Source organism: Lepidochelys olivacea, assembly GCF_965140295.1.
Source record: "Lepidochelys olivacea isolate rLepOli2 genome assembly, chromosome: 20".
In the NCBI taxonomy this organism is placed as follows: Eukaryota; Metazoa; Chordata; order Testudines; family Cheloniidae; genus Lepidochelys; species Lepidochelys olivacea.
In genome coordinates this window covers 15,715,756-15,742,668 of record NC_140430.1, presented here as the reverse complement: position 1 = coordinate 15,742,668, position 26,913 = coordinate 15,715,756, and the positions used below count along the sequence as shown (strand labels likewise).

General features: G+C 61.3%; 1 protein-coding gene across 3 annotated transcripts in view; it reads left to right on the top strand.

Annotated features, from left to right (window-relative positions):
* The window catches only part of ZNF385A (zinc finger protein 385A), a 74,242-nt gene that overhangs the window by 30,677 nt on the left and 16,652 nt on the right, over window positions 1-26,913 (top strand). The window contains exons 2-3 of one of the 3 annotated variants that reach the window (XM_084610345.1): window positions 2,920-3,062; window positions 24,295-24,405. In XM_084610345.1, the coding sequence (XP_084466471.1) occupies window positions 2,920-3,062; window positions 24,295-24,405 (254 nt within the window). Of the gene's footprint in view, window positions 1-2,919; window positions 3,105-24,294; window positions 24,406-26,913 lie in introns of all 3 variants that reach the window. The other 2 variants (XM_084610344.1, XM_084610346.1) reach the window with 2 other exon arrangements.

Here is a 26,913-nt window from a genome sequence, read left to right as displayed (position 1 = left end):
GGTCTGAGCCACGTCCCCTAACAGCTGTAGGCTTAACTGAAAGCAGCTTACAGAAGCGTTCCTGTCTTTGACACTCAGATGCCCAACTCCCAATGGGGTCCAAACCCCAAATAAATCCTTTTTACCCTGTATAAAGCTTATACAGGGTAAACTCAGAAATTGTTTGCCCTCTATAAGACTGATCAAGAGATACGCACAGCTGTTTACCCTTCCCCCCAAGTATTAATACACACCCTGGGTTAATTAATAAGTAAAAAGTCATTTTATTAAATACAGAAAGTAGGATTTAAGTGGTTCTAAGTAGTAACAGACAGAACAAAGTAAATTACCAAGCAAAATAAAATAAAACCCGCAAATCTATGTCTAATCAAACTGAATACAGATAAAAACGTCACCATTAGAGATGTTCCAATAAGTTTCTTTCACAGACTGGACGCCTTCCTAGTCTGGGCACAATTCTTTCCCCTGGTACAGCCCTTGTTCCAGCTCAGGTGGTAGCTGGGGGATTTCTCATGATTGCAGCCCCCTTTGTTCTGTTCCACCCCCTTATACATCTTTGGCACAAGGCAGGAATCCTTTGTCCCTCTGGGTTCCCACCCCTCCTTCTCAATGAAAAAACACCAGGTTAAAGATGGATTCCAGTTCAGGTGACATGATCCCAAGCCATCATTCCTCCCAGCCTGACTCACAGGAAGGCCGTCCTGCAAACAGAGGCATCCACAGTCAATTGTCCTGGCTGATGGGAGCCATCAAGATTCCAAGCCACCATTAATGGCTCACTCTTTGCATAATTACAATAGGCCCTCAGAGTTATATTTCATATTTCTAATTTCAGATACAAGAGTGATACATTTATACAAATAGGATGCCCACACTCAGTGGATTGTAAGCTTTGTAATGATACCTTACAAGAGACCTTTTGCATGAAGCATATTTTAGTTACATCATAGAATCATAGGTTTCAGAGTAACAGCCCTGTTAGTCTGTATTTGCAAAAAGAAAAGGAGGACTTGTGGCACCTTAGAGACAAACCAATTTATTTGAGCATAAGCTTTCGTGAGCTACAGCTCACTTCATCGGATGCATCCGACACGAAAGCTTATGCTCAGATAAATTGGTTAGTCTCTAAGGTGCCACAAGTCCTCCTTTTCTTTTTTCATAGAATCATAGAATATCAGGGTTGGAAGGGACCTCAGGAGCTCATCTAGTCCAACCCGCTTCTCAAAGCAGGACCAATCCCCAACTAAATCATCCCAGCCACGGCTTTGTCAAGCCTGACCTTAAAAATATCTAAGGAAGGAGAGTCCACCACCTCCCTAGGTAATGCATTCCAGTGCTTCACCACCCTCCTAGTGAAAAGGTTTTTCCTAATATCCAACCTAAACCTCCTGCACTGTAACTTGAGACTATTACTCCTTGTTCTGTTATCAGCTACCACTGAGAACAGTGTATATCATATTCACACTCACAGCATACTTTCATAAAATCATATAGAATGCAACGTCACAGTGTGTGCCAGAGCACACAGTTGTGAGGGGGGGCCGTCGAGCGTCACGTGTGCAAGGTGGGCCCGTCGTGTGTCGGGGTGCATGGCCATGCATGCGGGAGCATGTGTACAGCGTGGCTGGCCTGCTGCAGTACATTTTGGGAGATCATTCCACTGGCCCGTGGCCTGAGGTGCAGGTCCCTCGCTCTCTGCCCTACCAGACTCCCAGCACAGTCTCAACCAGAGCAGCCCCTGCCCTTATCAGCAGGCATGAGTAGGGCTGCACTGCCCTGTCCCACCACCAGGGGGCACCACGCCACCAAGACAGGAAGTGGGGATGGGAGCCTAGAGCCTTGCGGTGTCTGTGTAGAGTAGGGGAGGGGATTAAAGAGCTCGGCTCCACGGGGTCTTTCTGGAGATGAAGAGACCCGGACAGACCCAGACAGGCCTCTCACCCGGCCCTGTCCAGACGGGCGCCTCTCACCCGGCCCTGTCCAGACGGGCGCCTCTCAACCGGCCACACCCCGACGAGTGCCACTTGCCCTGGCCCTCCCAGACTGTGCTGCACTCAGATGGGCACGTGTCCCCCGCCACACATGCTAACATGGAACCCCCACTCATGTTCACCTGCAAGTGGAAAAATATGCACGCTTACACACGTGTGTGCACTGTCCCCCGAGTGCTGCTCAGCCCCTTCCCATAGTCCCCTGTTATCCCAGCCCTGGGGTCCCCCACACCCAGCTCTGCCGGTGCCCCTCAGTCCCGACTCGCAGCCTGTTTGGCTTGCTGTGAAAGCCCAGCATGTTCGGGGTTAACTCCCTCTTGGTCTCTGAGTCCCTTCAGGGCTGGGCCAGGCTCTGCCCGCTGGTGGGGGAGTGAGGAGCACGGGTCTGCACCCAGAGGGCTGGCCCCAGCCCTGTGGCCAATGCACCTGGGTGCTGCAATCAGGGAGCCGCTCCCAGGCCTGGCACAGACTGGCCCTGGAGGCTGGCCCGCGGGGCTCAGGCCTGGATCCTGCCTGGGTCAACCAGGCCAGAGTCCCTTGCCCCGTCCTGGGGGCTCCCTCCGCAAGCGGGTCAGGCCAGGGGGGCTGCGAACCATTGAACCAAAGCATAAACCCTGGCTAGGATGGAAACCACTTTGAGCCTGGTGTGTGGCCATCCCCCTCCCCCCCAGTTCCAGCACCTATGGGCCAGGCCATCACCCCAGGGTGAGCTTGTGCCTCAGGCTGTTTAGCATGTGTGGGAGCCTGGCACCCCCTGGTGTCCAGCTGCAGGTTGCAGCCTCTGCTCCAAAGGCCTGTGGTTTGGGAGCTGAATGTTGGATCCCTGCGGATGATGGGAATCCCCCCCACACACACAAACACTGCAGACGTGGCTCCCGCCGGGCCCCCCCATGCTGCTCCTAACGCTCTCTCCTTGTCTCTTGTCTAGGGAGCCTGAGCCGGGCAGCCCCGCTCCCCACCATGCTGCGCGCGCCCCCCGCCATGATCCAGCCACCACTGGACATCAAGCACTTCTTGCCCTTCCCCATGGAGGCGCAGCCAGCCGTGGGCCTGTTCCCGGGATTCAGCACGGTAAGGCCCTGGCTGCCACCATGCCCTGCCCTGCAGGCTCGGGTAGGACTCTGCCTCACTTCTCCACTTTCCCCTCCCCCTGTCCGGGTAGGCAAGGGCTGGGGGAACCCCTGACAGCAGGGGAGATGGGGATGCACCTAGGGGGAGCGGGGAGGGACAGGGTGCCCCTGCAAGGATCCTGACCCGGGGTAGGGCTGGGGGCTCTGAGAGTTACAGCTGGGGGGAGTGTTAGAGCATAGATCCCCGCCAAACCCTGCCCAGGCCTCACGGACAGACAGGGATGGATTTACCAAGGGCTTTAGGTGCCCATGCCCCATGCATCCCCCCCCAGGTGGTGCCCATACCCCACACAACCCCTCCCCCATCAGAGTGTTCATGCCCCCCATGTCCTCTGCCCCAGGGGTGCCATACCCTATACATCCCCTGCATCGGGGTGCCCATACCTTGACATCCCCTGCCCCCCAGGGGGTGCTGTTGTATTACTTTAAATGGAATATATGGGTTCAATGAGTGCAAGGGGTCACCATGCCCCAGTCTGTGTCCAACATCAGACACGGTTTGCGGTTTGGTTATCAGAGCTCTCAGCTGGGCAGTGCCATGGCAAACGCCCCCAGAACAGCCCGGGAAGTCTGTATGAAAGCCCAGGGGAAGAAGAAAAGCCAGTGAAAGCCTTTGAGCTGTAAGGTATTAAAGGCTTTTCTCAGACCAGTGCCCCTTGATGCCCGGCCCCGGCCCTTCAGCGAGGCGGTGACAAGAAAACCCATGTCTGACTGGCAGGCTCCTGGATGGACCAGCCATGGGAGTAACTGGCCTTGGAGGGGAAGCTGGGGGGATGGATGGAGCCGCTGGCTGAGCTGGGCTGGAGCTGCTGATGCTGTTGTTAAAGTCCATCCCGTTTCCCTGCAGACAAAACAAAACAAACGCCCACAGAGGGGAAGGAGACCAGCAGCGTCTCTCTCCTTTGCAGTGTTACGCCCTGGCCCACGGGCTGATGAGCCAGGCCGAGACCCGTCAAACTTGGGACATTGCTGTTCTCTTCCCCTGGGCTCAGGCTTGCAGCCGTGTTGCAAAATATAGCGTCTTGGCAGCAAAGCCAGACTCTGATGAGCCAGACAGTAAACAGGGAGGTGAGAAAAGAGGAGCAGTATAATGGGGAAGGGAAAGAGACACATGGCAGTGGGGTGTGCTGGGGGTGGTGGGGGGGGAGACACAAAGTCTCATGTCCCATGTGGTGTTTGGGATTTAGCTGGAGGTGTTGATGGCAGTAGGTCCCCCTCTGGGCAGGTCCATGAGCCCTGGCCCGGGCAGACAGGCAGTGGGGTCCCCTCTGGGCATGTCCATGAGCCCCCGGCCCCGGGCAGACAGGCAGGGGGTCCCTCTCTGGGCGTGTCCACGAGCCCCCGGCCCGAGCAGACAGGCAGGGGCTCCCCCTCTGGGTGTGTTCACGAGCCCCCGGCCTCGACAGACAGGCAATGGGTCCCCTTCTGAGCGTGTCCATGAGCCCCTTGGCTGGGCAGACAGGCAGTGGATCCCTCTCTGGGCGTGTCCACGAGCCCCCGGCCCTGGCAGACAGGCAGGGGGTCCCTCTCTGGGCATGTCCACGAGCCCCTGGCCCAGGCAGTCAGGCAGTGGGTCCCTCTCTGGGTGTGTCCACGAGCCCCTGGCCCGGGCAGACAGGCAGTGGGTCCCTCTCTGGGTGTGTCCACGAGCCCCTGGCCCGGGCAGACAGGCAGTGGGTCCCTCTCTGGGTGTGTCCACGAGCCCCTGGCCCGGGCAGACAGGCAGGGGGTCCCTCTCTGGGTGTGTCCACGAGCCCCTGGCCCGGCAGACAGGCAGTGGGTCCCTCTCTGGGCGTGTCCACGAGCCCCTGGCCCGGGCAGACAGGCAGGGGGTCCCTCTCTGGGCGTGTCCACGAGCCCCTGGCCCAGGCAGACAAGCAGGGGGTCCCTCTCTGGGCGTGTCCACGAGCCCCTGGCCCAGGCAGTCAGGCAGTGGGTCCCTCTCTGGGTGTGTCCACGAGCCCCTGGCCCGGGCAGACAGGCAGGGGGTCCCTCTCTGGGTGTGTCCACGAGCCCCTGGCCCGGCAGACAGGCAGTGGGTCCCTCTCTGGGTGTGTCCACGAGCCCCTGGCCCGGGCAGACAGGCAGGGGGTCCCTCTCTGGGCGTGTCCACGAGCCCCTGGCCCGGGCAGACAGGCAGGGGGTCCCTCTCTGGGCGTGTCCACGAGCCCCTGGCCCAGGCAGTTAGGCAGTGGGTCCCTCTCTGGGTGTGTCCACGAGCCCCTGGCCCGGGCAGACAGGCAGTGGGTCCCTCTCTGGGTGTGTCCACGAGCCCCTGGCCCGGGCAGACAGGCAGTGGGTCCCTCTCTGGGTGTGTCCACGAGCCCCCGGCCCAGGAAGACCCACTTGCGCTGGCGTGTGAACGAGCAGGGTGGACAGAGACTCAGGCCAGCCACCCGAGCTCATACTCACTGGCTGGGAGGGCTCAGGAGCCTGAAGTGCCGCCCGCCCACTGTCCGCCCGCCTGTGTTTAGCGCACACGAGAGCAGGGCTGCTGGGGGCGTCTGTCAGGGTCGTCAGGGTGCTGGTGGGTCCCTTGGCAGCCAAGATGGCACTGCTCGCCCCTTCCTCTCCTTTCAGCCAGCTCTTGGTGCGGTCACGTCCATCCGGCTGCTCCTCTGGCCCCACCCCTGGCCTCCAAAGACTCTTCCTTTAAGGAGCCTAACACTAGGGAGTGGCGGGGGGACTCACTGGTGCTCCCATTCATTTGTCCACCACTTAGGCCTAATTTCCGACACGCCAGCGCTGCGGGGCTGGTTTCCAGGCCACGCGACTCCGGGTCCCAGGCGGGATCTTCACACGCCCTGGAGTTCAATCCGCGTCGCGGTCGCCCTTGTTCAGCCTTTCTCATGACTGGGATGGTTATGAGCATTCATCTCACCGGCCTGCTCTGCGGGGAGCCCTGTCCTCACAGCCCAGCCAGGCTTGGCCCATAGACCTAGCCTCAGCTGGGGGCCCAGCTGCACCCCCTTAGCAGAGACTCACCCAGGCCCCCAGACTCCAGCTGTGGGGAAGGTGCTGCTGGCACCACATGCCCTGGGCTGGGCTTGGGGTAGGGCCCCTCACCCAGGCCCCCAGAGCTTTGCAGTGGCACATACCCAGTGCTGGGCTGATGGGAAATCGCTGGGTCACGCTCCACTCATGACACCCATTAACTGGAGCCAGGCTCCCAACAGCGCTGTTGTCCCCAGGCTCCGCCCCACGGGGAGGGGGCAGCCGACAGCAGGGAAAGGTCCCCTCCCTGGGATAACGCTGGCCTAGAACCCTGAAGGGCCTGGGAAGCCATGGCCAGGGCCCACTAGCCACCCTGGCATTTTATAGACACAGGAGGCAGCCAGTGTCTGTCTGTCTAACTGTCTGTGTCGGTGCTGGGGAGATGAGTGCCCTTTGGAGCAGCGGGGCTAGGGCTGTGTGCCCACCATACCTGGCTGGCCTCACCCCTCTGTCCTAGAGTAGCTTGGGGCTGGGGTTGACCTCACAGCTCTCTCTCTGCCAGCCCCAGGGTGCCCTTGCCCCCCAGCCTGGTCCAGGTCTGTGGGGCAAGGTGGTCCCAGGAGGGCGCAGTGTCAGCCATGGGACCCCAAACAAGCATTCTCCTTTCGGGGAGCGCTGGCACTTTCTGTCATGCCCGCCATCTGGAAATTAGCTCCTTAGAGACATGAGGGCCCAGATGCTGTGGTGATGGGCAACTCGGGGAGAAGGGATTTTGGCAATCTCGCTTCCCCTTCAAATACCCTGTTTGAAGATGGGCAAAAAATATCCAACACCTGTTTGTTAGACAGCTGGAGAGCACTGGAGAGTAGGACAACTTGGTTCTATCTGTGGGCAGGGAGTGGGGACTAGTGGGTTAGAGCAGGGGGGCTTGGCATTAGCACTCCTAGGTCCTTTTCCTGGCTCTGGGCAGGGAGTGTGGATTAAAACGGGGTGGGGGTGTCTGGGAGCCAGGACTCCTGGGTTCAATCTGTGGCTCTGGGAGAGCAGTCAAGTCTAGTAGGTTAGAGCAGGGGGGGCTGGGAGCCAGGACTCCTGGGTTCTATCCCTTGCTCTGGAAGAGGAGAGTGCTTTACTGATTAGAGGTGGGATAACTGAAGCAGGCATGTTTGGCACAGTTAATCTGAAAGGTTATGGGGCTGAGTGGATAAGACTTGTGTCTGCTGTAATAAGAGACTCAGATTCGGTCACCAGTTGGCTTAAATTCACCTTGTGTAACCTCACTATGAGCATCTCTGTAAAATGGGGGTCTAATATTTGGGGGAGAAGGTGCTGGTGAATATTGAGAACTGTGCAGAAGAATCCCTAGGAGTCAGTAGAGGTGAGACCAGAACTGAGGCCATCTGGCTCCCAGCTTAGTGCACCTGGGGCAGTGTCTGGCTTAGTGTGTGCAGAGCCCTGCTTGGCACTGGGGCAGAACATCCACTGCTGAGTATTTCACAAAGCCCAGTTCCCTTGAGGGCTCCAGCCAGGACTGGAATAGTTGAGGTGGGGGCTGCGGTTCAGGAGTGAGGGGCACTGGCAGGGCTGGGGACATTGTGCTGGATCTGTTCCTAGGGTCCCCACGAAGCAGAAGGCCCTGCCATGCTCTCCAAACTGGCTGCAGAACTTACTCAGCCTGAGGGCTTGGGCCTGCTGTTGCCCATCACCCTTGTCTCTGGGCATCTTTCTTCCACATCATACGGATCAGCAGCAGCTGGGGCAGCTTACTGGGTCTGTCTCTCCTTTTTGGGGGGCTGCTTGGGGTGGGTCTTGGAGTGTTTGTCTGTGTTCTGGGGTCATTTGGGTTTGGTTTTAAAAGTTTTAAAGGCAGTTCCCAAAGCGACCAGTTCAGGTCTGTCCCTTTCCCTTTGGACTCTGCTGGCCTTTCCATAGCTTACATCCAGCCGCCACTGAAATGCAGCCACCTCTGGGGTGAGTGTGGCACAGGCAATGTTCAACAGACACAAATGGTGGGTCTGGCATCCATTTGGAACCCCAGGTAAGTGGGAAGGCAGAAGGGAGCCTGGGCCCCAGGCAAACACCGAGCTGTGGATCTGTGACATGGCCCAGCTTCAGAGCAGGGATGTGAGGTGGCTGTGTCGGGTGGCCAAGGCCCAGGGATCGGAGGCTGCTGGTCGTCTGCCCATAGGGTTAGCGCAGAGAGCGGAGCGCACCCAAGCCCACTGCTGACACCATAACCATGCAGCAGCTGCTGCTCCACTAGGCACAGGAGCCCCTGCCACAGGACTGCAGCACGGGGAGGGGCCACTGGGACTCCTGCAGCTGGGGACAGGAGCGTCCTGCTGTCCCTGGCTGCCAAGCTTAGGGCAGCTCCCTGGGCAACATTTTATGTAAGAAGAACGTTTGTATATTTGCACCTAACTTGCATATGGGCATAAATGGGGAACGTCTCCTGCAGGGGACCAGGTCGGGGGCAGTTCTGCCTCCCTGATGGCCCCAGCAGCTCCCGGCTGAGTTGGTCCGTTAGTTCAAAGCATTGGGGGGCGTTTATGATGTAGGAGCTGGAGCCGAGACCCTCCCCAAGCCCACCTTGCTGCCAAATGTCCCTCGATAATCCCTGCTGCGCTGGGCTGATCCAGGCGGTGACCAGCAGACCTGGGGCTCTGTGGCTTACTAGCAACGCCCCAAGGCAGCTGGTCCCCCACAGTGCTGACCTCCCCCATGCACAGAGCTGGCTCTCAGGGAAGACACATTTATTAAATCTGGTTCTGCTCTCTGGGGAGCTGGCCCAGGCCGGGCTCTCTGATCCCCATCTCCTCCCAGCAAACAGTTCAGGAGGGGCCCCTCCCTCTTCTGAACGAGTTGGCGCCCATTAACCAAAACATTCAGAATACACCAGTAAAACAAACAGTGACCTCACCTCTGAACACAACCCTCCCCAAAGCACAGGCACCGTTCTTACATCTGTCTCCCCTGAATGGGCACCCTTCCCTGGCCCAGCCCCATGGGCTGCCACCTTCTGGAGGAGAATCGCTGCAGACAGCTGGGTGCTGGGATCAGAGAGGAGGATCATCCTAGAAAAGGCGACAAACCACACAGCACCCCAGCTGCACACAGGTATTTGTGACCAGGCTGGGGCCGAGGCTGCCCGGCTTTGGCAGCAGGGTGCAGCCTACTGGTTAAAGGCTCCATAGCCGAGTGTAACAATGGGACTGGGTCCTCTGCAAGGCACGAGCCTGGGCTCTCTGGCACTTAAAGCTCAAGCCACTGCCACTCAACTTAAAGGACAACTCCCAGCGGCAGATTCCTAAACCTCCCCATGCGATCTGGCCAGTTGAAAGGGACGGAAATCCATCTGTCGTCACGTGGGGTAGACAAGCACATAATGTGGCAGCTGTCCCTGAAAGGCAGCGTGGCAAAGTGGGTGCAGCTGTTTTAGAGTGCTGGGCTCTCTCCCAGCTCTGCCTGAAGTTACCTTGTCCAGCCCCTCAGCTGTCTTGGGGGAGCAAGCTGCCTCCGTCGCAGAGGGGGGCTCTGGGGCCTTGGTGGTGAAGGGTGGAGAAGACTCGAGCACAGTCTGTAGAAGGGCTGGGAGTTGGCTGCTCTGCTCCAGGCTAGGGGCTGTGCGGAGCAGTGGTGTAGCTAGGACAGGAAACCTGGGTGGGCCTTGACTTTCAGGTGGGTAGGCAATGAAGGGGAGCAGGAGGGATGGGGGGCTTGCCTCCCCACACCCCCTCTAGCAGGTCCTTACCACTTAGCAGGCACCAGAAGATGAGGCTGCCCCGGGCACACAGGCTGCGGGGCGCACCCACCGGGGTTTGAGCTCCAGCCACCCCTCCTGACCCTGGCTCGGTGTTCGTCCGCCCAGCTGGCCGCATCCCTCTCTTGCCAGCACCGTGCGCTGCTGCTCTGGTCTACGGCCCCAGCACTAGCCCTGCCCAGACCCACCCTGACGAGGCACCCCCCACCTGGGATGACTCCCTCCCCCACAGTCTGTGGATTCGGGGGGGCTTTTGTCCTGTTTTGGGTGGGCCTGGATGCTAAGTGAGTGGGCCACGGCCCACCCAGGCCCACCCTTGGCTACGGCCCTGGTGCAGAGAAGGACTCTCCATCTATAAGCACTTCACTGGGCCTGCACAACAGCCCTTCACTGATGCACGAGTGTCATGAGCGCTGCTGGGCTGTGGCTGACCAGCAGGGAGCCTCGACAGCTGAGTGCCATGGGAAAATGCTGAATTAGGCTTTTTACAGTTTGTGAAAAAAGAGAAACCTCTGAACGCTGTTTAACGAGTCTCCATCAGCTGGCTCCCTGTATTCACTGAACTGGGGCTCACAGCCCGACTCTGGGCAACAAGACTTGGGCTGACAGCCCTGGGTGGCAGGGTTTGGGCCATGGGCAGCTCGGTTTGGGCTGTGGCTGTCAGGTGAAGCCCGAGCCCTGCCACGCAAGGCTGACAGCAGGAGCCCCGTGGCCCAGGGCTGAAGTTCTCCGGATCATCCAAATTTTTGATTATCCGATCTGGACCCTGTCCCCTTAGATCAGACAAATGTGGTTCATGGGGTTCCACTGGTCCCTCCCCATATTGTGGTAGGGAAAGCAAAGTTCCGTGTTTCATTTTAATTGCAGAAAAACACAGATTTTTATGAGGTTTTTTAATGGGAGAATTTTGGGTTTTTTTTATCATGGAAAACTGGATTCCCTGCTGGTCAGTCAGCATGTATGTGTGGGGGGAGAGGGGGGACCTTGGTGCCCGTTAGATGGCCCTGGGGATGGCTCAGCCATCTGAGAGCAGGACCTGCCTGTTGCTAACTCCCCTATCCCCACAGCATCAGTGGTCTGCCAGGTAGCAGGGTGCTGCCGAGTTCCTGACTCAGCTGGGGATGGGGCAGCTCAGCTCGGCAGCTTTAGGCAGCCAGGACCCTTCCTGTCTCTCTCACTTGCGCTGGGGCCTGGGAGCCCCTGGCTCGGTGTGGGGAACCAGCCAGCCCTTCACAGGGAGGGCTGGGAGAAGCATGTGTTCATCAGGCCTCAGCCCACAGGAGGGACTGCTGTTGCTGTAGATCAGAGGCCCATCACATTAGCGGTTATGTATAGATTACAATAATATATGAACGGTTGGAGGAGCAGACGCCTGGCTTCCACAAGGGCCTGCTTAGATCATGCTGGCACCCAGCCGGCTCCCCGCCCAGCTGCGCTAGCTACACCTGGGCTCCCCCGCTCCATGCACCCCAGCAGGAGTGGCCTGCACCACGCCGCAGAGGGGCCACAGAGAGCCTCAGGCCCGTCCTGTTCCAGCGCGTTGGGGGGAGCGCCGGGTCCCCTGCTGTCTCTGGCTGCTGCATGGCAGGGGGGGCCCCGTGTGGGTCAGCGGTGGAGGGGAGAGTGTAGGGAACAGGAACTTTGGCTCTTCCAGCCTGAAGGAAGGAGGCCCTTGGGGGCTGGCGCTGCCCAGGCTGGGCGAAGGCCAGAGGCAAAGTGTTCAGGGAAATGGGTTGAGCCATCTAGGACCCTGCTGCCATGGGCACCAGTCCCGACCCCCGTCCCCACAGTTAACCCAAGTCCCGCCTGGCAGGTAGGACCCAGCCGCCATCTGGGGCAGGGCCAGGGCCAGGGGCGTTGCGGCTCTCAGGCCCCCAGCGGTGCAGAGAGACCAGGGGCCGGTTCAAATGCGGCCGGGGCAGCTGGGTCATTTGCCTCCCCAGCCAGCGCAGCTCCGGGGGGCGGATGGAAGCGCCCGGCCCCGCCGGATTGTGCCCCTGGGGCTGTACCGGGCTGAGCGCTCGCCGCCCTGCCCCCAGGTGCCCCCCGGGCGGAGCGCACGGCCCGGGCCGGCTCCACGGGCGGAGCGGAGCTTGGCGGCGCGCCGGGGTGGGCGCCTCTTGCTCGCTCCGCCCCGGGCCGGCGGCTCCGCCCGCTGCCGGGCTGCGCCGGGGACTCGGCCGGGATCAGCGCCGGGGCTGGGGGAGCGTGGCGTCGCCCCCGCCGGGCGGGGTAAGGGGGCGCGACGCGTTGCGGGACCGCCTCGCCGGAGGCTGCCCCGGGGGGCGGCAGGTGTCTCGGACGGGGGGTGCGGGCCGTCCGGCTCCCGATCCCCCCCACTGTGCGTTCATCCCCCAGGGTCCCTGCCCAGCCCCGCAAGGCCGGACGGTCGGACCCCCGCGCCCTTCTCCGGCCCCCGCTCCGTCCTCCTCGGCTCCCCGCATCCACCTGCAGTCCTTTCCGCGTCCCGCAGCCCCCCCGTCCCCCTCCCCGCAGCACACTGCACTCCGCCTGCCTCGCTGCAGCGCCCCCTGGCTCCCCGCAGCCCCCCTGCACCCCCTTCCCTGGCTCCCGCAGCCCCCCCCCTTTCCTGATGGTGATTTTGCTAATGTATTTTTGAGACGCAGAACGTGTTTCCCGTCTCCTCTGTGCTTGGGTCCCCGGGGGGTGTCACCGCCCCACACCCTGCTCGGGCTCCCTCCATGGGGACCTCCAAGCGCCAGGCAGGCCCTCCTGCACCAGCGCTGCAGACTACCCTGAGCGGAGCGCCCCACTCCCACAGAGAGGTAGGGATCCCCCCGTGGCTGAGCCACCCCAGCTCCCATCACAGCATCCAGCAGCTGGTCCCTAGCTGTATCTGGGACCAGCCCAGCGGTTTGGTGTCTGCTCAGCCAAAGGCGGGTGGCTGGGTGGTGGGAGGTACCTTTGACTCCCAGGAAGCCCCAGGGGGTGCTCTCCTGTTCCACTTCCTTTGCAGTGCCCTCTGTGGGTTTTCACTGCCTACCAGGGGCTGTGGGAGATTTGGAAACATGTGGTGACTGGCTTTGCTTTGCAGCCCCCAGGCAGATGGAGAATTGCCCCTGTTTTACAGCTAGGGAAACTGAGGCACAGAGATGGACTCACCCGAGATCACTCAGCTGATACTGGCTTGTCAGGGATGCTGAGCCCACAAGATCCCAGCTACAAGGGGGCTCAACCTCTCTGGAAATCCATCCCTGGGACCCCCTGAGCATAGTGATCCCCTGTCCTAGCTACTGAACCCCACTCCTCTCTCAGAGCTGGGAACAGAACCCAGGAGTCTTGACTCCCAGTTCCTTCCCCAACCACTAGACCCCACTCCCCTTCCCATATGTGAAACTAGAACCCAGGCATCCTGGCTCCCAGCCTCCTGCTCCGTACAGTGACAGAAGCTCTCAGAGGCGAGTGCGTGAGGAACGTGCTGGGGGGGGGGACTGTGTGTGAAAGCGGAACCGCAGGGGTCTTGTGGGGAGCACTTGCCAAGAGGGGCCTTTCTCAGGCAGCCGTGCGAGCCTATCTGGGCGAAGAGCCCTCTGCTAGCCGGGTGTCTCTGCTAAAGCTCTTGAGAGTTGGCAGCTCTGGAGGTAATTCCCCTCCCCACCCCCAGAGGGGATGGCTCATGCCCCTCAGCCGGGGGCTGTGTGGGGAACTCAGCAGACCCCCCCAGCTCCACACACCCCCTGAAGGAGCCATTATAAACCAGCCCTTTCTCTTTTGCCCCGTCCAGCTAGGGCCTAGTCCCTGCTTGCTGGCAGCAATTCCCCCGACTCTGGCTCCTGAGAACCGGAACGCTGCATGACTGGTAATTGAGCTCCAATGCTTCAGCCTGCTGGCTCCTCATTGCTGCGCCTGCTTTTAGAGGTGGGGTGAACTGAAGCAGAGAGAGGGGAAGGGACTGGCCAGGAAAAGAACCCAGGAGTCCGGGCTCCCAGCTCCGCCTCTTGCTGCTCCCGCACTGTGGTTTCACGCTGCCTGTTACCCAGGCTCCTGTCCAGGCAGCGCTGTTAGGATATGCCTGGACAGACAGCCAGGGGAAGAGGTGAGGAGGCAGAGCGATGCAGAGCCGCAGCTCCAGAGCTGCAGTGGAGGATGCTCTTGCGCCGAGAGGGGCTGGGGACAGAAGCAGACAGAGAATGCAGAGTGCAGCAGTGCCAAGTCCTTGGGCTGGTTTCTTTGGAACAGGGGCAGGGGATGACTCGGGCAGAGCCATTAGCACATCTAATCGTGGCCAGGAACATGAAAGGAGCTGCCCCGTTCCAGTCTGGGAGACGGGTCAGCGCCAGGGGAGCTATTCCTGACTCTGGGTTTATTCCAAGCCATTATGTACTAGCCCTGGGGAGTTGCTTGCTGGCTGTCGGTGACAAGATGTAGCTACATCCCCTTCCTGACTGGGCCAGCACCATGCTTTATAGGCTGTGTGATGCCTGCGGATGCCACTGGCCTCCATTCTGCTGCCCCCATTCCCAGGGCTGGCTTTCTGCTGGGTGGGAGTGTGGGAGGAGGGGAATTGTCACACGCTTCCAGGACCCTGTGGATCTTGCCGAGCTGTGGAAGCCCAAGGGCTGCCAATAATGAGATGGGCTGGTTTAATGTGCCTGTGAAATCTCGCCAGAGCCCAAGGGTCTCGTGGCTCTTTGCGCCCCAGTGAAATGCAGCCACCTCTGGGGTGGAGCTCTGCAGGCAGCAGCGAGGAGAGGGGGAGCCTCTGGGAGAGCAGGCAGGGGCAGGATTCAAAGGGGGCCTCCCAGGCGTGCCATGATTCTACCAGCCTGTGCCACCGTGTGGAATTGTGTTTTGCTAATCCACTCGGGGTGCCCACACCAGGCACTGACCAAGAAAGACAGGCCTGGCCATGTGGGAGAAACCAGCCAATGATAGCGCATTCAAATATTACCCCTGGGGAGCTCTTAGCTCAGCCTCGCTCCTTTAAAGCAAGTGAACCCAGCTCTCCCTCCCATGCCAGCCTGTCTCTTCCCACTGCCCAGGAAGTGGCTAGATGGCTAGAGCACAGGACTGGGAGTCAGGACTCCTGGGTTCTATTGCCAGCTCTGGGAGGAGGGTGGGGTCTAGTGGTTAGAGCAGGGGCTGGGAGTCAGGATTCCTGGGGCCTGTTCCTGGCTCATGCTGTGACCATGCGCTCATCCCTTCATGTGCCTCAGTTTCCTCATCTGTCCCAAGAGGGTAATGGAGCCTCCTGGCGTCAGAGTACAGGGCTTTGCTTCCCCATTTGCAAAGTGCTGTGAGGGCCTGTCCCGGATCCCAGGATCAGTGCTACACCCCAGCTTTGGGATAGGCCTTTGGAGGGACCCCTTTGATGTGCTGGACATCTCACTTCCTCCAGGGCAGCCATAGGGCCTTCCAGCCTCCTGAGACGGATTGTCAGGGCTCTAGCCCTCCTGCCCTCTGAGCTCTGCTCAGAGACTCCACCTGAGCCAAGCTCCTGGTGCAGCAGGGTCCCCACCTCAGGGCTGGACGCCCCTCCATCACCTCCCCCAGCCCAGCTGTGTCCCCTACAGTAGGACCCCCTGTAGTCCTCAGCCAGGGGTCCCGCCAAGCTGTAGGTCAGGCTCTGTCTGTCAGTCTGCCCTCCTTGGTGAGAGCCTCAACTCCTTCCAGCAGCCAACTCTTATCCACACACCTTCGCTGTCCTTTGTTCTCTGCTGGGTCTGTGCCCAGCTTCCCTGGGGTGAGGCGGGGAATCCATTTCCCTGGGGTGCTGGGAGTCAGCGTCCTGGTGTTTGGCTTTGCCATTGTCTTCACAGATTCATCATTGATGAGGGGTCGCCTTGGCCAGTCCTTTTTAATGACCCATCCCAACTCAGGCCGCCAGTGACATTGGTCTCCCTGCCTGCCCTGAGAGCAAACAGTCCCTTCCCCCACTCAGTAGCCATGTGAAATACAGGGGAAACTGAGGCACACAGGGGCTTCCTAAAAACATTATTGAAAATTCCCCCTTGGCGCTCTGGGCCAGGCGGGGAGGGGGTTTGAGCCCAGCCCTAGGGCTGTGTGCGGGACTTGGGCCATGCTGCTAGGCTAGGCGGGGAGATGGGGGGACAGCAAGGCCGGCATGATGGCACGGGCACCAGCTCTTATGCCCATCCAGTGAGGTTTGAAAGTGTTTGGCTGCTAATCGAGACATGGCAGGAGGCTTTCCCATGGGAGCGAGTCCAGGACTGGGCCGTCGTGGCTAGAGAGAGGAAGGACCCTCTGAGCCCTAGGCTGGATTTCACTGTCACGGAAGGACATGGCTCCTTTCCTAAGGGTGGGTGGAAAGACGGGCAGGGCTGTGGGAGCTGGCTGCCCCTGTGATACTAGCATCCAGGGGACTGCCCCCGGCTGAGCCATTGACACATCCTGCCAATGATGGGAGCAGCCCAGCCCTGGTGGGTCTGTGCAGGACCCAGTGGTAGGGTCCCTGTGATATCCCAGCTTGTGTATGTAGGAGATGTGCTGCCCTCTAGAGGCTGGGCCTGCTACTGCTGCTGTGTTGTGGAGCTGGAGGGCTTGGGTTCTAGTCCCAGTTTGGGGCTGGTAATGCCTGGGTGGGGCCTGGAGCATGCAGGACAGTTATAGATCAAGGGGGGCTGAGACTCTCGGTAAGCCCCTCGTCTGCCCAGGGGAGGAGGCTGTGACCCAGTGGCTTAGGGCAGAACTGACAACGGGGCGGGGATTAGTTCCATGCTGCGGGACGGACCAGGAAGAGCGGCTGAGCCTTCCCAGGGTGGATGGGAGCTCGGCACCCCTTGGCTGGCCTCGGCCCTGGGAAGGGGCACAGCGGGAACAGCGTGTCCCCGCGCTGCTGGCCAGGCTGGCGAGGTGCCGAGGCTCCTGGACCCAGTTCTGTTCCAGTTTGGGCTGGTGGTGAGGACAGGGGCCATGTCAGGACTCTTTCCTGTCTCTGCCACTGGCTTTGTGTGACCTTGGACTGGAACGTGGAGGACATGGGCATGGTCCCCTCTTACCAGGGTTCCCTCACCCTGGCCGAAGGGGAGGCTGGTCTGGGAGCAGCAGGGCCAGGGCCCCCAGTGGAGGGAGCTGGTGCTGGGCTTGGTGCAGCCGAGGGGCCAAAAGCTGTGTGGGGAGCTCGGCCCTGGGGGTGTGGGCTAGCAGGGATCCCCACCCAGAGGCTGCAGTCGGTGTGAAAGGGCCCTGGCATCCCCAGAGCTTGCTCCCTTCCCTGCATTGCAGGTCTGGGGCCTCCAGGCTTTGCTGCCACACATGCATCCTTCTCCCTCAGCAGCCAGCGGGCATCCCTCCCCCAGGGCCAGATCCTTTCACCCCCGAGCGGCCCCACTGCATGGGCTGGATCTGCAGGCTCCCAAAGTCACCTTTCCAGGCTGCACCGGACTGACAGTGCACCTCCCTCCTCCAGTGCAGGTGACTCTGGCAGAGGCCTTAGTGCTCCTGGGGTGGGGGGAACAAAGCTGGGGCTCCACAAGGCAGGGTAGGTGGGGGGAACAGATCCAGGGCTCGGCGGGGTGGGGGGGAGCAGGTCTGGGTTCCGTGGGGCAGGGGGAGTGGAGCTGGGGCTCTGTGGGGTGCAGCGGAGCGGAGCCAAAGATCCATTGCAGGGAACATACAAGGCTCATTACTGTGGCTGCTGCCCTCCCCCCCCCCCCCAGCTCTCTCTGTTTTAGCCTGGGCTGTGGCTGGCTGGGGGGGGACGGGGGCCAGTTTGGTGGGTGGGGGCACAGGGGGTGCTTGGTTGCCTCAACTCAAGGCTAGATGAGGTGGAGGCAGAAATCTCTGGTCTCTGCCCCCCACCCCAACTAGCACCCTGTAGTGGGGGTGCTGGGAGGGGCGATCCATGGGGAGCTGGCTGTGTCGGGGAGGGTGGGCTGGGTGTGGCCTCTGACCAGATAAACCCCCTAATCCCCTGGGAGGGAGCGTGCAGATGTTCGCTCTGGCCCTGTGCCCCATGGCTCAGCGCCCCCTAGTCTGCTGTGGGAGCCCCATGCCGGATTAGCTGAGTGGAAATCTGCCTGCCGTGGTTAACCCTCAGTGCTCCTGGCTCTGCCCGTCAGCAGGACCTGAGGAGGGGTGGGGGGAATTAAATACTAGGAGACAGGTGGCCAGGGAGCCAAGGGGGCATGTGCAAATTACCGCCCAGGGCTGCATGGAGCTGGGAGGGAGACGTACCCGTAGGCAGCGCCCTCAGCTCAGGACAGCAGGAGCCTGCAGCGAGACGGCCTCTGGGTCCTGGCGCAGAGAGTGCTAGGCCCATACCCAGGCTTTGTTGTGGGGGCTTGTGGAGGCTGCCCTGCAGCTCCCCTTGTGCTCCCCTCGGAGAGGAAGGGTGGCCTTGTGTCTAGCGCGCTCCTCTGTCCGTTTAGGAGACCTGGGTTTGCCACAGACGTTCTCTTTGAGTTTGGCCAAATCCGACCCGTTGCTCCTTTCCAGAGTCAGCCGCCCCATGGGGCCTTGCAGCCAGCACCCCGGGTCACACAACAGGGCAGTGGCAAGAAGGGAACCCAGGAGTCCTGACTCATCCCTGCTCTAACAACAAAGCTGCGCTCCCTCCCCTGCTGGGCATGGAATAGAACCCAGGGTCCTGGCTCCTTGCCCGCCTCCCTGCCCTAGTTAATAGGTCTCTGGGTCGCAGCTGCTTATCTGGTTACAAGGAACATGGGTGGGGCTGGTGGGATGTGTCGGGGAGGATCTGGGCTGTGAGGGTCCCAGCGTGGGGTGGGGTGTGAGCATGAGGGTGTGCCCAGCCTGGGTTGGGGCCGGGGGCATTGTCCTCCATACAGTACAGAATTGTGCTTTGTTCAGTTCTGTCTTATGGCCCCTGTCACTGTGGCATCTGGATGCATCACAGGCTTTATCCCCAAACTCTCCTGTGAGGTTGGGCTGGGCAGGACCTGAGCTGGGCAGGGCAGGATAGGACTGGGCTACGCTGGCCAGGGCTGTCATCCCCATGTCCCAGAGGGGAGCTGGGGCCCAGAGGGGCTGCCTGAGTCTCCAGGGCCACCAGGGCAGTCTGTGGCAGATCAGAAAGTTGAACCCGTTGTCCCACAGCCCAGGCAAGCCCTCTAACCACTGGGCCAGCCTTCCCCCATTCCCCTTTGTCTGCACCTTTTCCTGAGGCTGGATCCCCGGGTTCATGGCCAGATCTGGGGGCTGAGCGGGAGCTCAGAGGGGTGCTGGTGACCCAGCCAGGCCAACCCCAGCCCACCACTTGGGGCTGCAGCTGAGGCTTAAATCCCCAGCTCTGGTTGTGCAGACACGGATGCTGCTGCTCCCCCTCCCCAGCGCTGGGGTGTGAACCCTGGGGAGAGGCTGGACTCCAGCTCTGAGAGCAGCACTCCACCCCCATCATCCCGGCTGGCTCCGGAACTTCTTCACTTCCTGTCCTAAAGTGGGTGGGGGTGCTGTTGGGAGCTGTTTGAACAGCTGCCCTGTGAAGCGAGTCGAGCTCCCAGGGGCTGGGGAGGAGAGGAGCCAGGCCGGCCGCGGCTCTGTCCCGAAAGCCGGGGCTGGCCCTGAGTTCCAGCCCTCGCCACACGTGAGCAGCAGAGCAGCCCCTCTCCTCCCGGGCTGCTGGGAAGGGCAGGACAGGGCCAAGGAGGGAAATTCCTCTCGCGCTAGCGAATGCTGGAACAGCTGCCCGGCTTGGCTGGGAGCGCGATGGCTCAGCTGCCCTGGTGACCTTCCAGCGCTCAGCATGGGGGAGATTGCGACTGCAGGGAGCCGAGTGCATCGCCTGCCCCAGCCCCTCCAGCTCCTGGGGCCACTCAGCCTCCACGGGCAGCTCATGAGCTAAGCAGGGCACCTGGCATCCCTGCCTGCATGGGAGAGCTAGGAAAACCCATCTGCTGGGGGCTCAGCAGGGGGCGCTCTCCCCTCACTCAGAGCTGAACATGGTGAGGTGCTAGGGGGCGCTGTGCTGCAGGGGGCTGGATGGGGGCTCAGCAGGGGGCGCTGTGCTGAAGAGGTCCGGACAGGGGCTCAGCAGGGGGCGCTCTCACCTCCCAATCAAGGCTGAACCCAGTATAGTCTTGGGGGGCGCTGTGCTGCATGGAGTGTGGTGGGGGCTCAGCAGGGGGGCGCTCTCCCATTGTAGTCAGTTCTGAACCTTGCACAGCTCTATGGCCGCTGTGCTGCAGGCAATGCGTAGGGGGCTCAGCAGGGGGCGCTGGGCTGCAGGCAGCAGGGCAGGGGCTCAGCAGGGGGCGCTGTGCCCTCACAGTCGGGGCTGATTCCAGTGTCCCAGTATGGGGCTCAGGGCTGCTAGTTGTCAAATGAGTTGTCAAAGCGGGGCACCAGTCACCTCTGACCATTGCAGATCCCCTGTGTGTTCCCGAACAAGCTGGGTGGGTACATCCCATCTCCCCCTGTGTTTTCAGTTAGGTACGTCACTATCCTTCATGTCCTGCCCTAGTCTGTTGTGCAGCGATGCTGTGTGCGGTTCACGCTGGCTGTGCCCCACCCCTGAAACAGATGCATTTCAGCATGGGGTTAAGGGGGGGTTGAGGTAGCTAGTACTGTGGAAGTCCATTAAAATCAATTCGGGGGGTGTATGTAGAGGGACCCCTCCTTCCCCAGGGAGTGGATCAGGGAGAGTCAGGCAGAGGAGGGGGGTAAGCAGGCAGTTGAGAAGGTGAGGAGCAGAGGGGGAGCAAGGAACAGGCTGGGGTGGGTCAGAAGTGCTGGGTGAGAGCCGTGGGGCGAAAGCTGTGGTGTAGGCTGGGGGAGAGGCAGGCTGGGGTGTGCTGGACAGAGGAGGTTTATGTGGGCAGGACAGGTCCATGCCTGCAGGGGGGTGGGGGAAGATAGGCCTGTGTGTGCTCAGAAGTGGGAGGGACAGGGCTATGTGTGCAGGAAGGAGGGTTGGGGGGCTGGCCTAGTCATGCTGGGAGGGGATGTAACCTCTGGCCCCCAGGGGGTTGGGGGTCCCTGGCACAGAACGCTGGATGGTAGTGCTGGAGACGGCTGGAGGTGTAGAATCATAGAATCATAGAATATCAGGGTTGGAAGGGACCTCAGGAGGTCATCTAGTCCAACCCCCTGCTCAAAAGCAGGACCCATCCCCAATTAAATCATCCCAGCCAGGGCTTTGTCAAGCCTGACCTTAAAAACCTCAAAGGAAGGAGATTCCACCACCTCCCTAGGTAACGCATTCCAGTGTTTCACCACCCTCATAGTGAAAAAGTTTTTCCTAATATCCAATCTAAACCTCCCTCACTGCAACTTGAGACCATTACTCCTCGTTCTGTCATCTGCTACCATTGAGAACAGTCTAGAGCCATCCTCTTTGGAACCCCCTTTCAGGTAGTTGAAAGCAGCTATCAAATCCCCCCTCATTCTTCTCTTCCTCAGACTAAATATCCCAGTTCCCTCAGCCTCTCCTCATAAGTCATGTGTTCCAATCCCCTAACCATTTTTGTTGCCCTTTGCTGGACTCTTTCCAGTCTTTCCACATCCTTCTTGTAGTGTGGGGCCCAAAACTGGACACAGTACTCCAGATGAGGCCTCACCAATGTCGAATAGAGGGGAACGATCACATCCCTCGATCTGCTGGCATTGCCCCTACTTAGACAGCCCAAAATGCCATTGGCCTTCTTGGCAACAAGGGCACACTGCTGACTCATATCCAGCTTCTCGTCCACTGTCACCCCTAGGTCCTTTTCCGCAGAACTGCTGCCTAGCCATTCGGTCCCTAGTCTGTAGCGGTGCATTGGGTTCTTCCGTCCTAAGTGCAGGACCCTGCACTTATCCTTATTGAACCTCATCAGATTTCTTTTGGCCCAATCCTCCAATTTGTCTAGGTCCCTCTGTATCCTATCCCTGCCCTCCAGAATATCTACCTGTAGCACAAGGTGCCCCCCACCCCCGACTCTGTGGGGGTGGTAGTGCCAGGCTCGGGGTGGGGGGGATGGTGGGGCCGGGCTCTGGGGGGGTGGGATGGTAACGCTGGGCTCAGGGAGGAGTGGGGGGATGGTAGCGCCAGGCTCTGGGGTGGGGGATGGTAGTGCTGGGCTCTGGGGGGGATGGGGTGGTAGCACCGGGCTCTGGGATGGGGGGGTGGTAGGACCAGGCTCTGTAGGGGTAATAGCGCTGGGCTCGGGGGGGGGGGTGGTAGGGCCGAGCTCTGGGGGGTGGGATGGTAGCACCGGGCTCTGGCGTGGGGGGTGGTAGGACCAGGCTCTGTAGGGGTGGTAGCGCTGGGCTCGGGGGGGGGGAGGGGGCGCTTGGCCAGCCAGTCAGCGTCGCACGGCTTTGTCACCACCCAGAGCGCTGCATTCGCTAATCATTCGGGGTAAAAGCTGGAATAAACAAAATACGGCCAATGGGAAAGTGGCGCGTTCAGTGCACGGTGATGTGTGGGGCTGAAGCAATGGGTCTCGGGGTGCTCCCAGGACTGAGGCATTGCCCTAGGAGGGAGTGAGGCCTAGTGGACAGAGCAGAGGGCTGGGAGTCAGGATTGCTGGGATCTATCCCAGCTCTGGGAGGGGAGTGGGGTTTAATGGTCAGAGCAGAGGATGGGCTGGGGGCAGGATGCCTGGGTTCTATTCCTAGTTGTACCCCTGACCGACTGTGCGACCCGTCCTCCCTCTGGGGCAGCCGGTATCGTGGCACCCAACAGAGTGTGTTGGGAGGAGTCTGACCTGCAAGCAGGGCCCAGACCCCTGGGTGTCAGCACATCCTGGGGTGGCAGTGGGGGACTAGGGCAGTGATGGGCCCCGGGGCAGGTGATGGGGGACTAGGGCAGGTGAGGGGCCCAGGGGCAAGTGATGGGGGACTAGGGTGGGTGAGGGGCCTCAGGGTGGGTGATGGGAGACTTGGGGGGTGAGGGGCCCAGGGGCAGGTGGTGGGGGACGAGGGCAGGTGATGGGCCGTGGGGTGGGTGATGGGGGACGAGGGCAGGTGAGGAGCCCCCATGGCGGGTGATGGGGGACTAGGGATGGTGATGGGCCCTGGAGCGGTGAGGGGCCTCAGGGCGGGTGATGGGGGATTAGGGCAGGTGATGGGCCCTGGGGCAGGTGAGCCTGCCTGGGATGCTGGAGCGAGGGAAGTGGCCCGCAGGATCTGTGGGGACACCCTGCAAGTCCGGCCTCCCATCAGACACAGCCTGGAGCTGGATCCAGCCCCTACCAGCTCCTCCAGGGCTGGGGCGGCTGCATGTTCCCTGCCCATTCCCTGCCCGGCGACCCTGCTTCCCAGAGGGGACTGAGCCAACCGAGGCCTTCTCCTGAGCTCCCATCCCGGACTTCAGCATCAGGAGCTGCAGGCTGCCCTGGGGTGGGGGTGAGATAGCGGGGTCCCTGCAGGGGCCTATATCTCGGCAGCCAGCCCCCCGGTTCTGGCACATCCCCATTCCCGGCACCCGCAACTGGCGCCCGCCCCCGCTCCCTGCAATCATAGGATGTGTTTGCAGCTGGAATTTTAATATGCGCCAGTTACTGCAGCAAATGGAAAGTGGTGGGGCTGGGGGAAGCGCAGGTGGCAGGGCTGGTGGCACTGGGGATCAGCAGGGGCAGAGCTGGGCCCTTGGGGGTGCTGAGGCGGGCAAGGTGCTAGGTTGGAGGCTTTGGGGAGGGCAGGGTGCTAGGGTGTGTATCTGGGTGGGAAGAAGGAGCCCCCAGAGTGTGTATCGGAGGCAGGAGAGCCATGGTTGTGGGGAGGGGGAGCTACCAGCGTGTGTATTGGGGGAGGGCAGGGGGACTGTGGCTGGGGGGGAGGGGCAGCTGCCAATGTGTATTGGGGCAAGGGGGCAGTGGCTGGGGGAAGGGGAAGCTGCGAGTGAGCCAGCATGTGTACCAGGGGAGCAGCCAGCGGGGGCTGTGGTTGGAGGGAGGGTGAACTGCCAGCTCCCCCAGGAGCGAGGGAGGGGCCCAAGGTGGAGCTGGGTCGCGGGGGAGCTGTTTGGATCTAGGGGCTGGGCTGGCCCATTACAGAGACTCCGTGCATCCCTGTCGGGGGAGCGCTGGGCTGTACGCTGCTCAGGGGGCAGGGGAGCCCAACATGGGCAGGGGAGGGAGCAGTCTGTCTGCAGATGATGAATGGACCGGCTGGCTGAATGTCTTCTAATGTTTAGGCAGCTAACAGCCTACTGCTTCTGCCAGCTAATGGGGCGACCCCTGGAGTTCATGTGGTGGGAGGGGCCGGGGGTCCATTCCCTCCATGCATTGGCCTGCTGGCTGCATCCCCTGCTCCACTACCACCCTGCCCCATGGACACTGGCAGAGCTGGGAGGTGGGGCCAGGGGTAGCTGGGGTGGGTCACTGAGCTCCCTCTATGAATGGTCAGCAGGGCCCCAGTTGGTGATATTTCTTGTTGGAGAGAGAGACCCACCCATGGGAGTTTAGTCCAGCTTCCCTGGGAGCAGTTCCCCCAGTTGCTGCAGGAGGAGACCCCCCAGGGTGGGGCAGGCAGAGCCCCCAAAGTTGTGCCCAGGGCTCTGTGGGTGCCCAGCTCCCCATGGCTCCCGTGGCTCCTCACAGCATCACTCTCCCCACAGATGGATCCAGTGCAGAAGGCGGTGATTAACCACACCTTCGGTGCACCCCTCAGCAAGGCCCGGCGCCCCGTCATCTCCTGCAACGTCTGCCAGATCCGCTTCAACTCAGAGGTGAGTCCCCTGCTGCATCAGCTCTTGGCAAAGGCCCCCTGCCCCATGAGCCGGGATCGCCAGCCCCAAGGCAGCTGGACCCAGAACCTATCGCAGATCCACAGCTGGGTGCTGTGGCCCCAGCTTTGGACCAGTCTCCGGGAGGCCTCCTTCAGTGACCCAGACCCCTAGGGTGTCACTCTTCCCCCAGGGCAAGCCACACGGCTTCACTGCGGACCTCAGGGCCTTCACCCTGTGGGCCAGCACCACAGGGATGCCCGGCCGGCGCAGCCACACAGGCAGGGTTCTTGGCTCACTTGGACCGGGGTCCTTGGCTAGCAGAGTCCATCGTGGGCAGCCCAAGCCCCTCTGAACCCCCTGAACCCCCCCACTCCTGCAGCAGCCAGCACTTAGCCCCAGCCTGGGCTCCCGAGCGGGAGGGGCTCAGCCCCCTCTGCAGAGGCGGGAGTCCGTCTCTCTCTGGGGCCTTGGTTGCTAGGTGGCCATGTCACGGCAATTGGGTTTGCCCTGAGGTGGAGATCAAGGCCCAGACAGCTCGGTGATACCCACCTGCATCTTAGCCTGCCCCGAGAGCACACAGGCCTCCCCCCATCACTAGGGAGCAGTGTTGCACATAGGGGAAACTGAGGCACAGCTCAGCTTCTTAAAAATATTACCCAAACTTCCCGCTTGGTCACAGGGCTGATGAGGGCTCGGCTCTGCTTGGACCCCAGGGACGTGACCCAAGGTGGGGGATGGCAGAGCTGGTCTGGGTCTCACAGGAGGGGCGGGCCAGGCCAAGCTGCGCCAGGCCAGGAAGGGGACTGTTCAGACCCGGCTGGCTCCTCGACCACCAATGGACGTGGGAGCTGCTGAGAGCTCGTCTGTCTGTCCTGTGTGTTCCCTAGTGGGTTGGATGGGGTCAGACCCTTTCCCCTCCCCCTACAGCCTGGCCCCTGTCTGACACTGACCTTCCCCCTGGGGCTCACTCTAAATCCTTGTTCCTTTGGCCCTGTTGATCCCTCCTTCATTCCAGGGGGTAAACTGAGTCACAGAGTGAGTGGCTCGTGTGTGAGCACATAGGAATTCAGTGACAGAACAAGGATAGGATCAGGAGTCCTGGCTCACCTCACCCGCTCTAACCACTCAGCTCCACCTCCTCAGACTCCAGCAGGGTGGTGGGAGGTTGGGAGGGGAACGCTGGCTGGTGGAAGCTCGCGGGTTAGGACACCGGGGTTCTCTTCCCAGCTCTCTCGCTGGCTCAGCGTGACCTTGGCTGGTGCTGGCCCCGCGCTGGGCCTGACGTTCCCTGCCTGTAACGGATCCACAGTCACCCTGCCCTGCCCAGGAGCACTGTGGGACCGTGCGGAAAGTGCTGTCCGGCAGGCAGCGTGGGGGGGGGTGGGGGTGCGGGGGGTGCATGCAGGGAGCAGTCAGGGTGCGGCCCAGGGGTCAGCACTGACTGGGAGGGAAGAGCCCCTGACCGAGCCCTGCACCACTCCCCCCAGCACAGTGCCCCCTTGCGCCGGGTTCAGCACTGACCGGGAGGGGAGACCCCCGACGAGCCCCCTCCCTCCAGCACAGCACCCCCTAGCATCAGGGTCAGCACTGACCAGGAGGGGAAAGCCCCCGACGAGCCCCCTCCCCCCAGCACAGCGCCCCCTTGCACTGGGTTCAGCACTGACCGGGAGGGGAGACCCCCGACGAGCCCCCTTCCCCAGCACAGCGCCCCAGCGTCAGCACTGACAGGGAGAGGAGTGCCCCCGACTGAGCCCACCCTTCACTCCCTCCAGCACAGTGCCCCCTAGCGCCAGGGTCAGCCCTGACCAGGAGGGGAGAGCCCCCGACGAGCCCTCTCCCCCCAGCACAGCACCCCGGGGTCAGCACTGACTGGGAGGGGAAAGCGCACCTTGCTGAGCTCCCACCCCTCCGAGCACCCCTGGGCTCTGTTCTGTTGCTCAGCCCTGCCCCGGCTCCGCTCCCCACTGCGTCAGGCCCTTGGCCCTGGGGCCAGGGTCTCGGGGGCGGGGTTATTTGCTGCTCTCTGGTTCGAGCTGGGCTGGAGTGGGTTGGTGGTGAGGTCCAGCTGGGGCGAGGCACGTCCGAGGCTGGGCCCCTTGGGCAGAGCCCAGGGAGTAGGGTACCAGGGGCTAGCAGTGCCCCCTGCAGGCTGGGCACCACTTTACCTGCATTGCCCCAGGCCAGCTGTGCAGAGCTAGTTCAGCAGGAGAGATTTCGCCCCCCCCCCCCCCCGCAGCATTGTCCTGCGTCAGTGCAGCTGTTATTCCTGTCTGCTCCGGCAGCCAGGCCAGGATCTGCTCCCAGCCCCCGGCTGGCCGCTCCAGAGGAGGTGCGGGAGGGGGATCTCCTCCCCGCAGGATGCACTTAGAGCCCTTCGTCCCCCGGGGGTGCAGTGTGGGGCCAGCGGGTATCCACCAGGGTGAAGGGTGCCAGTCCCAGTGGGGGATGGGGGCGGCTGCTGCCACAGCTGTCCTTTGGCACAAGGCACTGGAAGTTTAAACCCTCGGA